The sequence below is a fragment of the Falco naumanni genome, chromosome 4 (assembly GCF_017639655.2).
Source record: "Falco naumanni isolate bFalNau1 chromosome 4, bFalNau1.pat, whole genome shotgun sequence".
Classification (NCBI taxonomy): domain Eukaryota; kingdom Metazoa; phylum Chordata; class Aves; order Falconiformes; family Falconidae; genus Falco; species Falco naumanni.
This window is the reverse complement of record NC_054057.1, coordinates 18,665,153-18,678,342: the sequence shown is the minus strand read 5'-3', so window position 1 is coordinate 18,678,342 and position 13,190 is coordinate 18,665,153. Positions and strand designations below refer to the sequence as shown.

Here is a 13,190-nt window from a genome sequence, read left to right as displayed (position 1 = left end):
TCCTCTTCACCAATTTTGCTTTCTTCCTAAGGCAGCTTGTCATCTGCCTCAACTTCAGCATCAGTGTTCTTCCATGATCCCTCACTCAGCACCATACCCTCTAATCTGTCTTTTGTATCTACATTATTTTATTTTCAATTTCCCATGCTTCCGCCCTCCCTTATCTCAGCCTTCATTCACATTCCTGAGGCATCACAGAGATTCCTTATGGCAAAACCAAAATAAAGCAACAGTTATGTCTGTGTGCCTCAGGAAGGCACTAGAATTACAATTTAAGCCAAGATTTGAGAGAAAAGCTGAGACCTACTGAAGGTACTAAAAAAGAAGAAGAAAGGAGCCACTGACATGAGAAACACACATGCAAAGCAGTACCTTCTTTAAGGGACATCTAGTTACAGGACTTTAAGGATCGGACACTGAGAGTCTGATAGGTGCTTTGTCAAGCACAACTATGAATAAGCACCTGGGGACTAACTAGCACATCACATGAGGAAGTGCACTGTAACCTGCTGCTCCCAGGGAGAACTACCGACAGAAGGCATGGAGCCCACTATGGCAAGGCAGTCAGGAAACAGTGACACAGTCATACAGTGCAGGAGGCAAAAGAAAAGCATCTGATTATCTCATTATACAACAACATAAAGGTAAGGGTGTGAACTCAAACTGTCATGGTAATATATAAGCCAGTGCTTGACTCTACAGCCATAAACCACTTCTAACAAAGATGGCTTAAAATTTCCAGTAGTGGGTTTTCTTCTTGAAAATTACAGTGTGTTTTCTTCCCCCTTTTAAAAAACAAATCTAGTGCCAAAGCTAAATTTGGATGGTTCCGCAGCTGCTCACCTCGCAATAAATTTTGTTTCTCACACAAACACCTTCACATGAAACATGATTGTATTTGCCTTTGTTTTCCGTCAAAAGTGAAACACACAGTGGTTTGTCTTGAGATATTATAGATCTTGCCCCTTTCTTTGCCACTCCATGCAGAATCAACCAAATCACTGTAGAGCATGGTGGCAAAACACAAGAGGAGAAGGACCAGCTGCCACGTCATCTTCAGAAGCAGCACCAGGATGCACTTTTCACTTCCCACAGGCGTAGGAAGTGGGGGAGTATTTCAGTGTTGCCTGGTCCAGTTTGAAAACTACCAGCCAGGTAATTCCTTCTCCCTCTATGCCCCGCACAAAAGTAAGAAGGCAATGATTTCCCCGCAGTCCTCTCCTTGCTCACCTCTGGCAGAGGTGGAAGGCAGGAAATGGCAGTATCTGCAGAATATTGCAAGTTTTTTATTTTTCCTTTCTTTCATAATGTGGAACAGACCCTACATTACTCTGGTGTGGATATATTAGAAAGGCATCGACCTTTATTGCACATCAATGAGACTGGCAGCTGGAGTACCAATCACAAAAGTTCCCAGCACAGGGTAAATAGGAACACCTGTAAGGCTCCATAGCTAGCCGCCTTCTCTCCCCATGTATACACATCTCAGCTTTCACAAAAACCAGCCAAATCTTTCTATGCTACTGCTGCAACTCATGGTATGATTCAAAACCTTCTGAAGGCAATACCTAGAGACTTGCAACAACTTCTGGGCCCTTTGGATCAGGACCTGATTTAGCCAACAGCTTCCATATATGTGGGAAAGTTTAGGTGTGCAATGTAGGAAAGGCGAGAAGTGATCGGAACATATTCAGGACTGTAACACTGTCATATGTATCCCACAGCTCATACCACATAGGGCTGTGCAGAGGGTGCCATGACCCCCTTACAATTCTCTCCCTCCCTCAGTACTAACTTCGCTCTGTGTTTATGCTGCAACCAGTCACTCCAGGTGTTTGCCTCTTTACCGTAGAAGATCCACCTCGATTCTGCCATCAGTGACAGAGGCCCTCAGAGCAAAACCACACAGCTTCTTGGTGTGCTGTCATGACAGAGACATTGAGTGATGTTTGGGGAAAAAACAAAAGGCAGGCAGAAAAATGGTCAGATACCTGAGTGGAAGTAAGAACAAAGAATTATAAGACTGGCAGAGAAAGGTGAAGACAAGAACACGTTACGAAGCTGGGAACCACTGAGCTTAGGCAATTGGGTCTCATATGGAAAACTGCATTCCTTCACAAGACACCAGGAAGGCTCATATAAGAAAGCTCACTTTTTTTCTCTACCTTTAGCAGAACAGAAATAAATTACATCCTTTTCCTATCATTTCTGGGGGAAAAAAATGGCATGGCAGAAATCAAGCTCAGTTTTATTTCAGAAAATGCTGAAATTATATGTTGGACTACTCATATCTGATCAGGCTAGAATGAGTAGGTAGGCATGAGGAGACTTTGTGAATTGGCGGAAGGATGTGTAGGCAGCCTCCTATACAACAACTACATGGGTTAGAAAGTATACGGCAGACATTCTGACTGTGACTCAACCCATTAAAGTTCTGAAAGGTCTCAGCAGGATGCCAGCAATCTTTCTGTCTGCATCACCGGCACTCGCAAACAGCACCTGCTCCTCCACTCTGACTTCTGAAAGCTTCAAAAGGAAAAGAACTCCCTCTAAAACCTCCCCAAAAGCAGCAACTCAAGTAGCTGCTGGGGAAGAAATGTCTCTGCATCGCAGCTGTGTGAATAACCAATTTTCCAGCTCAGCAGATGCAGGGGAAAGGGGATTTTCTACTATGACCCTAAACCAACTCAATTTTTAATTTTCAGGTTATCAAAATAACTCTTGGTTAGTGCAACCAAAGTCCAAATGTTGTTGTGGTTTAGAATATTTTAATAACTTCTAAAATGTTTTAAATATAAACCCAGAAAATTTAGGAGCATACCACTAAGTATCTTACACATAATTCACAAAAAATGTAATAGCAATGAATTCATTATAAAACATACAAAGGATTATAAAACATACCAAGGAATTAATAAACCCAACTTTTCAGCATGGATTTCAACACTGCTTTCCTGTCCTGGTGACAGTATTTTATACTAAAAATTTTACATTCATTATCTAACAAATATTTGCAGGAAATTATAAAAATCAGTGGGAAAAGGGATAAACCCTCTCTTCTACAGATGAGGGACTTGAATTTCAGGCTACAGTAATAAAATCTCTTTCAAGGAACTCTTATTTTTCCCTACACATATGAAGAACCTTCTGATCTAATAAATGGCAAAGAATTGGACATAAATTTGGGTAGCCAGCTGGGCAGAATCCAAATAGGTGGACTGCCAATGCACAGACCCAGAGCTGCTAAGTTTATTAGCAGTTTCTGCCTGAAGCACCAATCTCTTATGCTTAAACAAAACAAGGAAACACAGGTATGTGTCTTCTCAAGGCAGGATCTTACCCCAAAGAAGCGGTGAGACCTGCCAGAATATGGCTGGTCATAAGCGCAGCAGAAAAATATAGACAAGTCACAAACTCGTCAGTCATCGAAAGCAAATTCATTAGAATGAGAAATGTAGAGCCCACCAGAGACAATGTCATATAGAACTTCTTTGCGACTCAGCTGACCTGCTGTGAAATACCACATCTAAGCAAAATCCTACACTCTGTCCCAGATGAAGGTTATCACTATAGTTAGATGTCTGTGAGGAAGATGTAAAATAAGGGAATATTTCAATGGTAGCACATTAGAAGCTAAGGTGTAGTTGAGGTAAATTCAGTTTACCCAACAGCATCTGCTCTTACAGCCTGGAAACACTGTTAAATTAGCCAAGATCCAAGATAAATAGCAGCCCGCTCACAACTGGAGCAGTAGCTTTCATTTTGCTGCCTGCTATCAAGAACACCTGAATGAACATTGACTGCACATATAGGAGTCAACCATCAAAACTGAAAACCCAGTCCTAGACACAAACACAGCACATTTAAATGCAGAACAACCACTATCAATTTTTTCTTTTTGGGTTAGAAATAAAAGGAGTGTTCCATTTTGGTTCCTTTAGCTTGCACTTTACACCAAATTAGAGTACATATTATTTTACATGAATATTAGCAATCACTGAGTGCACGCATGCAAAAATCAAAATCAGGCAAATGAATACACACCTACAAACATACGCACACAAAATATTTCAGTTTTATATATTCATACCCCTCTCCTCATTGCGTCTTGAAAACAAAATGGGTCTGAATAATCTTGCACCACAAATTCTCAAACAAATCAATGACAAAGCACCAATAAATGGAGATACTAACAGCAATGGTGGCATAATAGCATTTCCATGCTCTTTCCTCAGACTCTTTTTACACTTAGAGGAGTTTCAAAGGCACACTGCTACAAGTTACCAGTAAGAAAAAAATCTCAAGATGTCTGCACCGAATAAAGTCTCTTTTAAATGGTAACTTATAATTTTATTTTTAACATAAGTAGAATGTGAAGCTTAAGTAGTTTTGGAAAGGAGCAAATTGGAACCAGGGGGAATTGTCTGCTCCAAAAGAAAAAATAAAATAAAATATCTGTCACAAAGCTTTATTCCAATCATTTTCTTCACTGTTAACTTTAATTATACACTCTGACTGTCCTATAATTATGTAGCTTGGGAAGCTGCCAATTATTTCCTGTGGAAAATTTTAAAATTTCTTGCAGAGATTCAACATTACTTCCATCAATGCATTCCATATACTATGTCACCACCTTTTAAAAGCAAAACGTCTGATGATAGCGATTGATTATTTAGGTGGAACATAAAAAAAATGCAGTGCATATCAGTCAGTGATAGAACCAGAGAAATAATAAAAAAAGAGAAAGAAAAGCTAACTCAACAGGAAACCAATTCAATAGGAAACCTATTTAGAAATCCAAACAAAAGCTAAGAACAAACACACTATCAAAGAAAACACGAGGTTATTTTCCCCCTCCACTAAACATCATTTCTTATGGAGGCTCAAGACATATTGTATAGTAAACAAAATAACAGGATTCAAAAACAATTAACTCAAAGTCTAAATACTTTTTTTCTCCATTAAAATGCAGCATTGCCAATACAGTCAGTGAAGCCGCCATGACTTCCTGGTAGTGTTTTTGCTTAACACACCGTATTCTGTCAGAAGAAACTTATTTTCCATCTTCATTTCAAACTGACTCTGGTTTCCAGTCTCAATTTTTAATTACTGCACAGGACAGATATTATCTCAGTTTGGGGATTAGGAATTAACCCATCGTACAGCAATCAATTGCAAAGGGCCAAGCTAAAAATAATCTCTCCTCCTAGGAACCAAAACATTTCCTAGTCTCAACAATGAAAAAAGCTAAGAGCTCCTGTCAACCAAGTTGTTCAGTATGCAAGTATTATGTGTATAGCTAGTAATTTCTTGTGGAAACTTAACCTTGACCATAGAGAGAATTTTCATTAGGGTATAGGAGCAGGAATAGATTTGAAAAAATAATGAAGGTCAATGGAGTGTACAAGTACAGCAAACTGGTGTTACAGGAGCTTTGGTAGCCAAAGGTCATGAAGAAAAGATAATGTTTGATGTGAAATAAGGAACCCAAAATGAGAAAGAAACAAGCATGTCAAGGCCCACAGGAAAGTACTGTACACCAGCTAGTACATCAAGGACATGAAAAGTTAGAAATAGGTGTCTTTTGGAATCAAAGACTAGCAACACTGTAGGAGTTGCACAACACTGTTCATCTCAAGAGGTGTTCAGCATGCTGTTAATATGACAAGGTGGACCACTGCAGAGGCATGAGCTACCATGCCAGCAGTGTTAGTAAAAGCACTAACTAGAACTACTCAGGAAAGATGGGTAGGTTAACATACTCCCAAGGAACATTAACAGTCCCCAAAGCAGCTGTGGGTAAGCAATTTAATCTGAGGGTGCCTGGGTATGGCATTTCTAGTGTACATGTATTCTTTCTCAGGTGGGGAATACATGAGGCACCCACTCACCTAACAGGAACCATGCACGAATAAAAACGGGCATCTCAAAATAACAGTAAAAAGTCTCAGTAATGCAGCAACAAAAATACTGCATTATAGAAACAGAGCAGAGCCAGCAACAAAGTTCTTTCTAAAGAGCGGCTAATTACATGCTACACTGAACCCAATTTTTAAGACAGCATTTGCAAGATAAAAACGAAAAATAAGAAAAAAATTGAGAGATGTCAATGAAAGCTCTATTTCAACAGAATTTCTGTCCTCTTTAAATTCTTTCAGACTTCTTTAAAGCACGACTGTCTCATTTGGGAGCACTGGCTACCCCTTTCTAAGTATATACTCTAAACCTAAAATTTTCAAAAGCAGCCTATGAAGTAGCACAGTCCACATCTTATCAAATTTTAATGAGAAACAGTAATCAATTCTCTTTTTATAAACAAAACCACAATTCAGCATAGTTTATCCAGAAAACACACTCGTTGCCCAGTATGTGAAACAGCCCTTAATTTCAGGGGTTTATAGGGGTTGATAAATATTGCTGTATTGCTGGCTACCACAGCTTCTTTTAACAGTTATTGCTAGATTCAGACCAAGGAGAAAATATATTTAAAGAGCAGATCTTACAATCTCGTGGTCTCCTATTATGTCCATGGATCAAGCTGGCCTGGACATCAGCAGGTCCTTTACAAACCTGTTAAGAGCTTTGACATTGATCTACTTTGAGCAAAAACTAGATGATAATGCATATTAAAAATTCACTTTTCACTTTTAAGTAGACATGATTGGTGTGTCTACTGCCTCCTTCTGTACACGACCTTTAAGCAGGTCTGCATGTGCGCTTTTTCTTGGGGAGTTAAACCACCCCTACTATCTCAAGACACTGACTTTCTAGACTACCCTCTACTACCATCTGTGCTCGCTAGGTTTACACTTGGCAAATATTTGATTTCAATAAAGGTCAGGAAAAGTTGTTCTATTCACAGGCAGGTATTATTCAGCTGTATGCCTCTTCTTGTAAGGATGCAACACACAACTTGCTTTAACTACGCTTGAAATAACAAACGTAGGAAGTGGAGTAGGCAAGGGGCAGGAACAGGTTGTGCAAGTGAATCATGATGCTTTTTACCTATTTTTCTCCAAGCATTACCTCACCTACAGCAGTAATTTTTGTGGGAGCATCTGAACTCTCAGGACACTGCCAACTCAGTCACTTACCAAGGCATTTGCTCATCAAAGCCTTTCTTCCACAGAGAAAAGCCTGCAGTTTTTGGTAGGACAAAGAATTCTGCACAATTACTAATTTCTGACCTTATGGACATCCATCATGCATCTAAAAAAGGCACAAGCTCATATCCTTTCTCTTTGCAGGCCTAGGCAAAAAGTAGTATTTGCAAAAAGTATATTATTTGACTAGACAGCTGTACAGCTTTCGCCCAAAGCTTTTACAGACTTAAGTTTAAGTGTTAGGTGGTTTGCCTTCCTAGAGTTCATTAACAGTGTAAGGATTCGGATCCTCCTCTTCAAAGTAAACTGTAATCCCTGTGAACAGGCAACCACACAGATTTCAAAGACAAAAAGAAGCCTTACCCGTATATAAGCATCCTGGTGATGTTTAGCAAAGTACAGCATGTTGTCGAGGGCTAGCATTCCTGGAGGGGTCTGTGTAAAATCCATTGCTGGGTTTACGTGGTTCTGTAAAAAGATAACAAGATCACTCAATTAGCATCTATCAGCTTCCCAGTGATGTGCACCACGTTAGCATGCTGTGACAAAAAAATCCAGCAGCAAAGCTCTTTTTGCTGAGGAAAAAACTCTCAACTAGGAAATGGTCCGTGCCTCAAAGAACTTTAAAGCCAAATGCAAACACTACAAGGCTGGCAGCTCAGTCATTCACTTCTGCAGCAACAGGATGGAGTGCTTTAAAAACAGATCTCCAAGTCTTCCATGGCAGACAGTACTTTTAGTCTGTAGTACCACCCAGAAGTCTATTTACATGAAAATGCAGATATATATGCAAACTGCCACCAAAACACCTCTTTATACAACCGCTATGGAACGATTTCAAATAAACCACGAAAAGAAAATAACCTACTATGTTCAAAAGCTATATTAAATCTATTGGACTTATAATAAATAATAATAATAAAGTAAGTCTATTGGACTAACAATAAACAGATTCACCTCGTGGAATTCAGGTAAATCTTTTATTATGTTCTGAATCTCTGAATTTCAACAATGGAATGAATGAATCACCATACCAAATATAACCAAAACTTGTTAGGTTCTACATGTACCTACAAATTTTAAATGTTAAATTTCACACACTACATGAAAAACTACATTTGCTTCAAAATAGCCATTAACCTAATCTATCCATCCTTTGATTGGATGGACTTAAATGTACGTTTGAGTAAGTTTCTTGTAGCTAATGGTTTAGATACGAACATTTGCCTGGCTACAGACTTGAAAATACCACAGAAGCTGCTCAAGAAAAACAAAGACCCAAGAGCATGTCTCCATCAAAAAAATGCCTATTGTCTGCTATGCTCTTTTATCAGTATCACTTTTGCAGCATCTCCAGCTCCACTTATCATTCTGACACACAAAGATTTCCCTAGTCGCTTTGTGATGACATTTCTATTCTGTAAGACCCAGCTCACACAGACTTTAAAAGTGCATTTACTAGCAGAAAACTGACTGGCAAAGATTAGCACAGATTTCTTCTTTCATCAGTCTTTTCTGCTGTGTGCTCAGGCCTGATCCACCCACCTCACTTAGAAAAGCATGGGTTTTACTACTTTTCCTCCTGTTGAGTCTGTCAGGCTATAAAGTTGTAGAAATGCGAGATTCCACTCTCTTGCCAATCTTACCTTTAGATGTATGAGAGGTTGGTTTTAGCCAGTCAATACTTCATAGTCACATGAAAGATTAGAAATATTAGAAAGTGGAAACTATACGTTAAGATGGCTGCTGCAACTTTAAAAGTAGACAAAGATTTTGGGCTGAAGATGGCATGCACAACCTGTTCATTTTACATCTCCAGTGTAGCAGAACTGATGTACAAGCAAAGCAATCATAGGCTCAACATTTTGCAATAGGGAATCAAGAGGATGTCTCGAATCCTAGATTTTATATGGAAATACATATGCAATAAATATTTCAGAAGGAAGTAGTCTAGGGTAGGAAAATAAAGGCTTACTGAGTTGTGTTTTCCAAAACCTTCTCTTTTAATATTTTTTTGTAAAAAACCTTTCATCTGTTCATCTGAATGACAAACAAAAGCCCTAGATGGCTATTTCCCCAATTCAATGTTCCATCTTCCACATTGATAGATATATCAGTCAGAATATTTAAAATGAGTACCACAGTGCTTCACGCACAACAAACTTCAGCTTCTGGGAGGAGAAAACTTCCCTTCCTACAGTTTTCAAGCATTCCAGAAACTGCATTTGAAGAGAGACTGAGTCTGACAGACACACAAATGCGTGCCTTCCCCCCCACCCCACCCCCCAAACCCAGCACAAATATCTCAGTAGAACTTTCTATGCATTTGAAACCACCTTAATTTTGAGCATAAAGTACAAGTTCTGGGGAACACCACTTGATACTTAGCCTTGCCACGAGCTACATTTCCCTGGGAAAGCTGTCGGGAAGCTGTCAACAAGGAACCATACAGCACCAGTTTTACAATGCCCTTTGCAAGAACTTCAGCATAGAGCTGCACATACTCTCTGCACCCTCATGCACAGGCAGAACACACTTGGATAAGTACCTGGCAAACAGAGGGAGTATCAAGACCCATCTACCTTTCTCCAGCTATTAAAATACTAACACTCATTTCACTGGTATTTACAAAGGATGCTAAAATAAAAGCAGGACACTGAAATAAAAAGACTGATCTTCTGTTGCTTGAACAGTTCTTTCATCCCATTCTACATCTCAAACTATATAGACATGTTGACAAAAAACAGTGAGGGCATGAGAAATCCCACCGTATTTAGTAAGAATGACTCATTTTGTCTTTTACCATCACTACTAGTTCTATGTTCAATCAGAAAAGCCATCTCTCCACCACTTACTACTTTTTCTCCAAGTCAAGCCTATAAACCCCAGCTATTTTCAGTTGTCTGTTTCAGAAGTTTCTATCATTGAATCTCAGAATAATTAGGGCTTGATCTTCAGCTCTGTTAGGTTAAATAACTGGAGACACGCCAGCTAATAATAGCAGAGGATCCTCCAGACAGTTCTGGCACGTGTGAGACAATACCTTATCTTCAATTATTCTTCAAACTCAAAAGGAATGCCAGCTGCCTTCCTTCTTTCTTCCTCCCCCTAAAATCATCCTTTTCTTAACATGTTGAATATTTGCAGTTAAAATATTAACTTATTGAAAGCGGGTTTAGAAATTACATACAAAGCTAGATTATCTAAAATGCTGTAGTGAATAATTCAGAAGTATGCAAACACCCCCACCTACAACATAATTTATTAAATACATGGAACAACACTTCAGGCATATTAGTTGCATCTGTCTAGTACAAATTCTATTGTATTTTACACTTCATAAAAAGCCAAAAGTAAGAAATAGAATTGCAATGGATTTGTTACTTCTAATTTTTGAGATTTTTTTTTCCACTAGACTGAGTAATATCCATACATCTTTCAGCTTGAGCATCTGAGCAGTATTTAACAGTTTACGCTCTTATACCATGCATGTTAACATACCAAAAGCATCAAGAACGTTAGCCAGCTTAGTATGGTACTGTGAAAATGAAAATTCATTCTTTTGGATAAGATGTAAACCCAAAATCATGTCTGCTTATGCCATTAAAAAAAAATAATCAAAAAATCACGTGGCACGTTTCACAAGATTACAGCTATTCTGGGTAAAATGCAGTGCAGTAACTACATTCAGACAACCTAGCATTCTCATGCAGTCCTAGCTCTGTAAAGCTTTCTTCTCTGTCCTGAATGGCTCCACTCTCTTACTTTTGGCTTCCAGGGCAATCTCTGAGGGATGTACAGATTTCAGTTGTAAGAACGTGCCCTCGCACTGAGATGCACACAGTAATGATGTGCTGTCTGCAGATAACTGCTAATGGAGTAAGTACCACTCATTCCTTATATTATTCCTAACAACAGAATCTTCCACATGAAAATGCTGAAGCACAGAAACCATTTATTTCCCTGCATCTGTAGCCTATCAAGGTACAAACTTTTTGTTTGTCTTGACAGATATTGACAGCTTATCACAGATTTTGCATCAGTGCTATGTGCAGCTATGTAATTCAGTTGCCATGTCATGCTAATTTGTCCTGAAAGTTGCTTGCAGTAGGCGCTAACCCAGTAATACCTGTTTTACACAGAAGATCAAATTTCTGTTTTCCCAACTCCAGAGCAGCTCAGGTGAAACACTATTCTGTATGCCACACTACTGTACATTTGTATGAGAGAAACACTATAGAAGTTCCCAGGGATGAATGAGGACTTTACAATTATAGAAGATGATAGAAGAGCTTCAGAACATCTGAAAAGGAAGAGTCCAATTTAAATGGTGTCAATCTAAAATGAACCCTCTCAAAACTGGTCATATTTTTTTCCACAAAAAAAGGAACAATCTGTCAACGAAGATAGTGCCAAGGACAGTAATCACTTTCTCCCTTCTTCAATTACTTGCACTTATTCATTTTCTTCTTCCTTCTACCAATGTGTGGGCTAGGAAGGAAAGCAATCACCTGGTTCTACAGCACCTACACAAAAACCTTCCCTGGATCAAACGAGGAAATCAAAGTAGTATGCACACGGATGTGCATTCAGAAGAACCCAGGACCAGAAGGGGGGGAACTTATTAGGTGATACTCACAGTGAATTATGGATTGATAAACTTATGTTGGAGGTATCAATGAGCACACAACCTCACCATTTACCTCTTCCCTAAATAATCCTGAAGTTTTACATGCAAAATGTTTCCATCTGTTCATTTACACAAGAATTACAAATATGAAAAAAAGCTACATTCAAAAAAATTTTTAAAAAATATCTGTGAAAAGGTAGTCAGCTAAAATTCTTAATGAGGAAGTAATTTTGTCTTTTTATTTACCAGCACTATATTCAAAGAAATGATAATGCACAAAACTTCCACCATTCCATTTAAGGAGGTATAACAGTGCCTTGGGAATTTTCAAGCTCTGTGTATTCAATGAAAGCAAGAACAAACAAACAGATTTGTTTTTTTCTTGATAACTCTTTAAACATACAAATGTGCATACTTTTTTTCTTCCATAGCCATTTTTCTAAATTTTCCAACAGAACTCCATGACAGAATGAAAATGTATCTGGAGGGTCCCCGAATTTACAAAAAAAACCCCAAAATCAAAACCCAACTAACCAAACACCCCTCCCCCCCCAACAAAAAAAAATCCCCCAAACAACAAAAAACCCCCCACTGTCTACTTCAAGTCAGAAGTATCCAAAGCTCAGCGACTGCCATATCTTTGAAAGAATATGCAGAGATTCTTTTAAGATGTCAGTGCACATCATTTAAATCACGTATCCCCACTACCTCATCACATAAAGAACTTCAGCATATTTCTACTGAATATAGTTTTCATAAAGGCTACAAATTATGTTTCATATAACAATGATAGTTTTTCCTTTAACATATTTCTAGCTTTTCCCAGCTTTGTGTTTGAGCAAGTATTTGGCCATTTCTACCTGATTAACTTTTTTTTTTTTTTAATATTTATGACAGCTTTGGGTACACCTTAGTGGACTGCAAATGTTATTCTCCAATAATAAAACTCACTCCTATCTACATAATACATTAAGCAACAGCGTTTCTGGATCAAATTTGCCCTCACCAATATAAAAGCGGCCTCAATAGCAAAGAAATCATCAGCACAATCTGCACATAATTTTCCCTAAAAAAGATTTTAAAAAAATCACAATCTGACTACCATGTTCCCCCAATTCACTGAGCTACTACGTAACATAGTGTAAAGCACCATATAGCTCTACATAAGTCACTACCAGAAATCTGTCCCAATCACGAATGGATGTGATGGTGGTCAGAATTGCAAAACTCCAAATGTTATGGTGGTGTAACTAAATCAGCTAAAATCATCAGTTAAAACATAACAGGACATGTCAAAAAACAAGTGTGCATTTTCAGCTATGAAAAAATTACACGTTGTAAAGCAAGACAAAAAGCTCTTGCATAATTCTTCATATTTTACGTATAGCTATATTACATCTTTATAGTTACATAGAATTAATGCTTTGGATTCCAAGAACTTAAGCCATATGGGCTGC

General features: G+C 38.4%; 1 protein-coding gene across 4 annotated transcripts in view; it reads right to left on the bottom strand.

Moving 5' to 3' along the window:
• ELMO1 (engulfment and cell motility 1) overlaps nucleotides 1–13,190 on the bottom strand; it is a 310,364-nt gene that overhangs the window by 156,340 nt on the left and 140,834 nt on the right. For all 4 annotated transcript variants that reach the window (XM_040591563.1, XM_040591561.1, XM_040591564.1 and 1 more), the window contains one exon: nucleotides 7,467–7,571. In XM_040591563.1, the coding sequence (XP_040447497.1) occupies nucleotides 7,467–7,571 (105 nt within the window). The remainder of the gene's footprint in view (nucleotides 1–7,466; nucleotides 7,572–13,190) is intronic.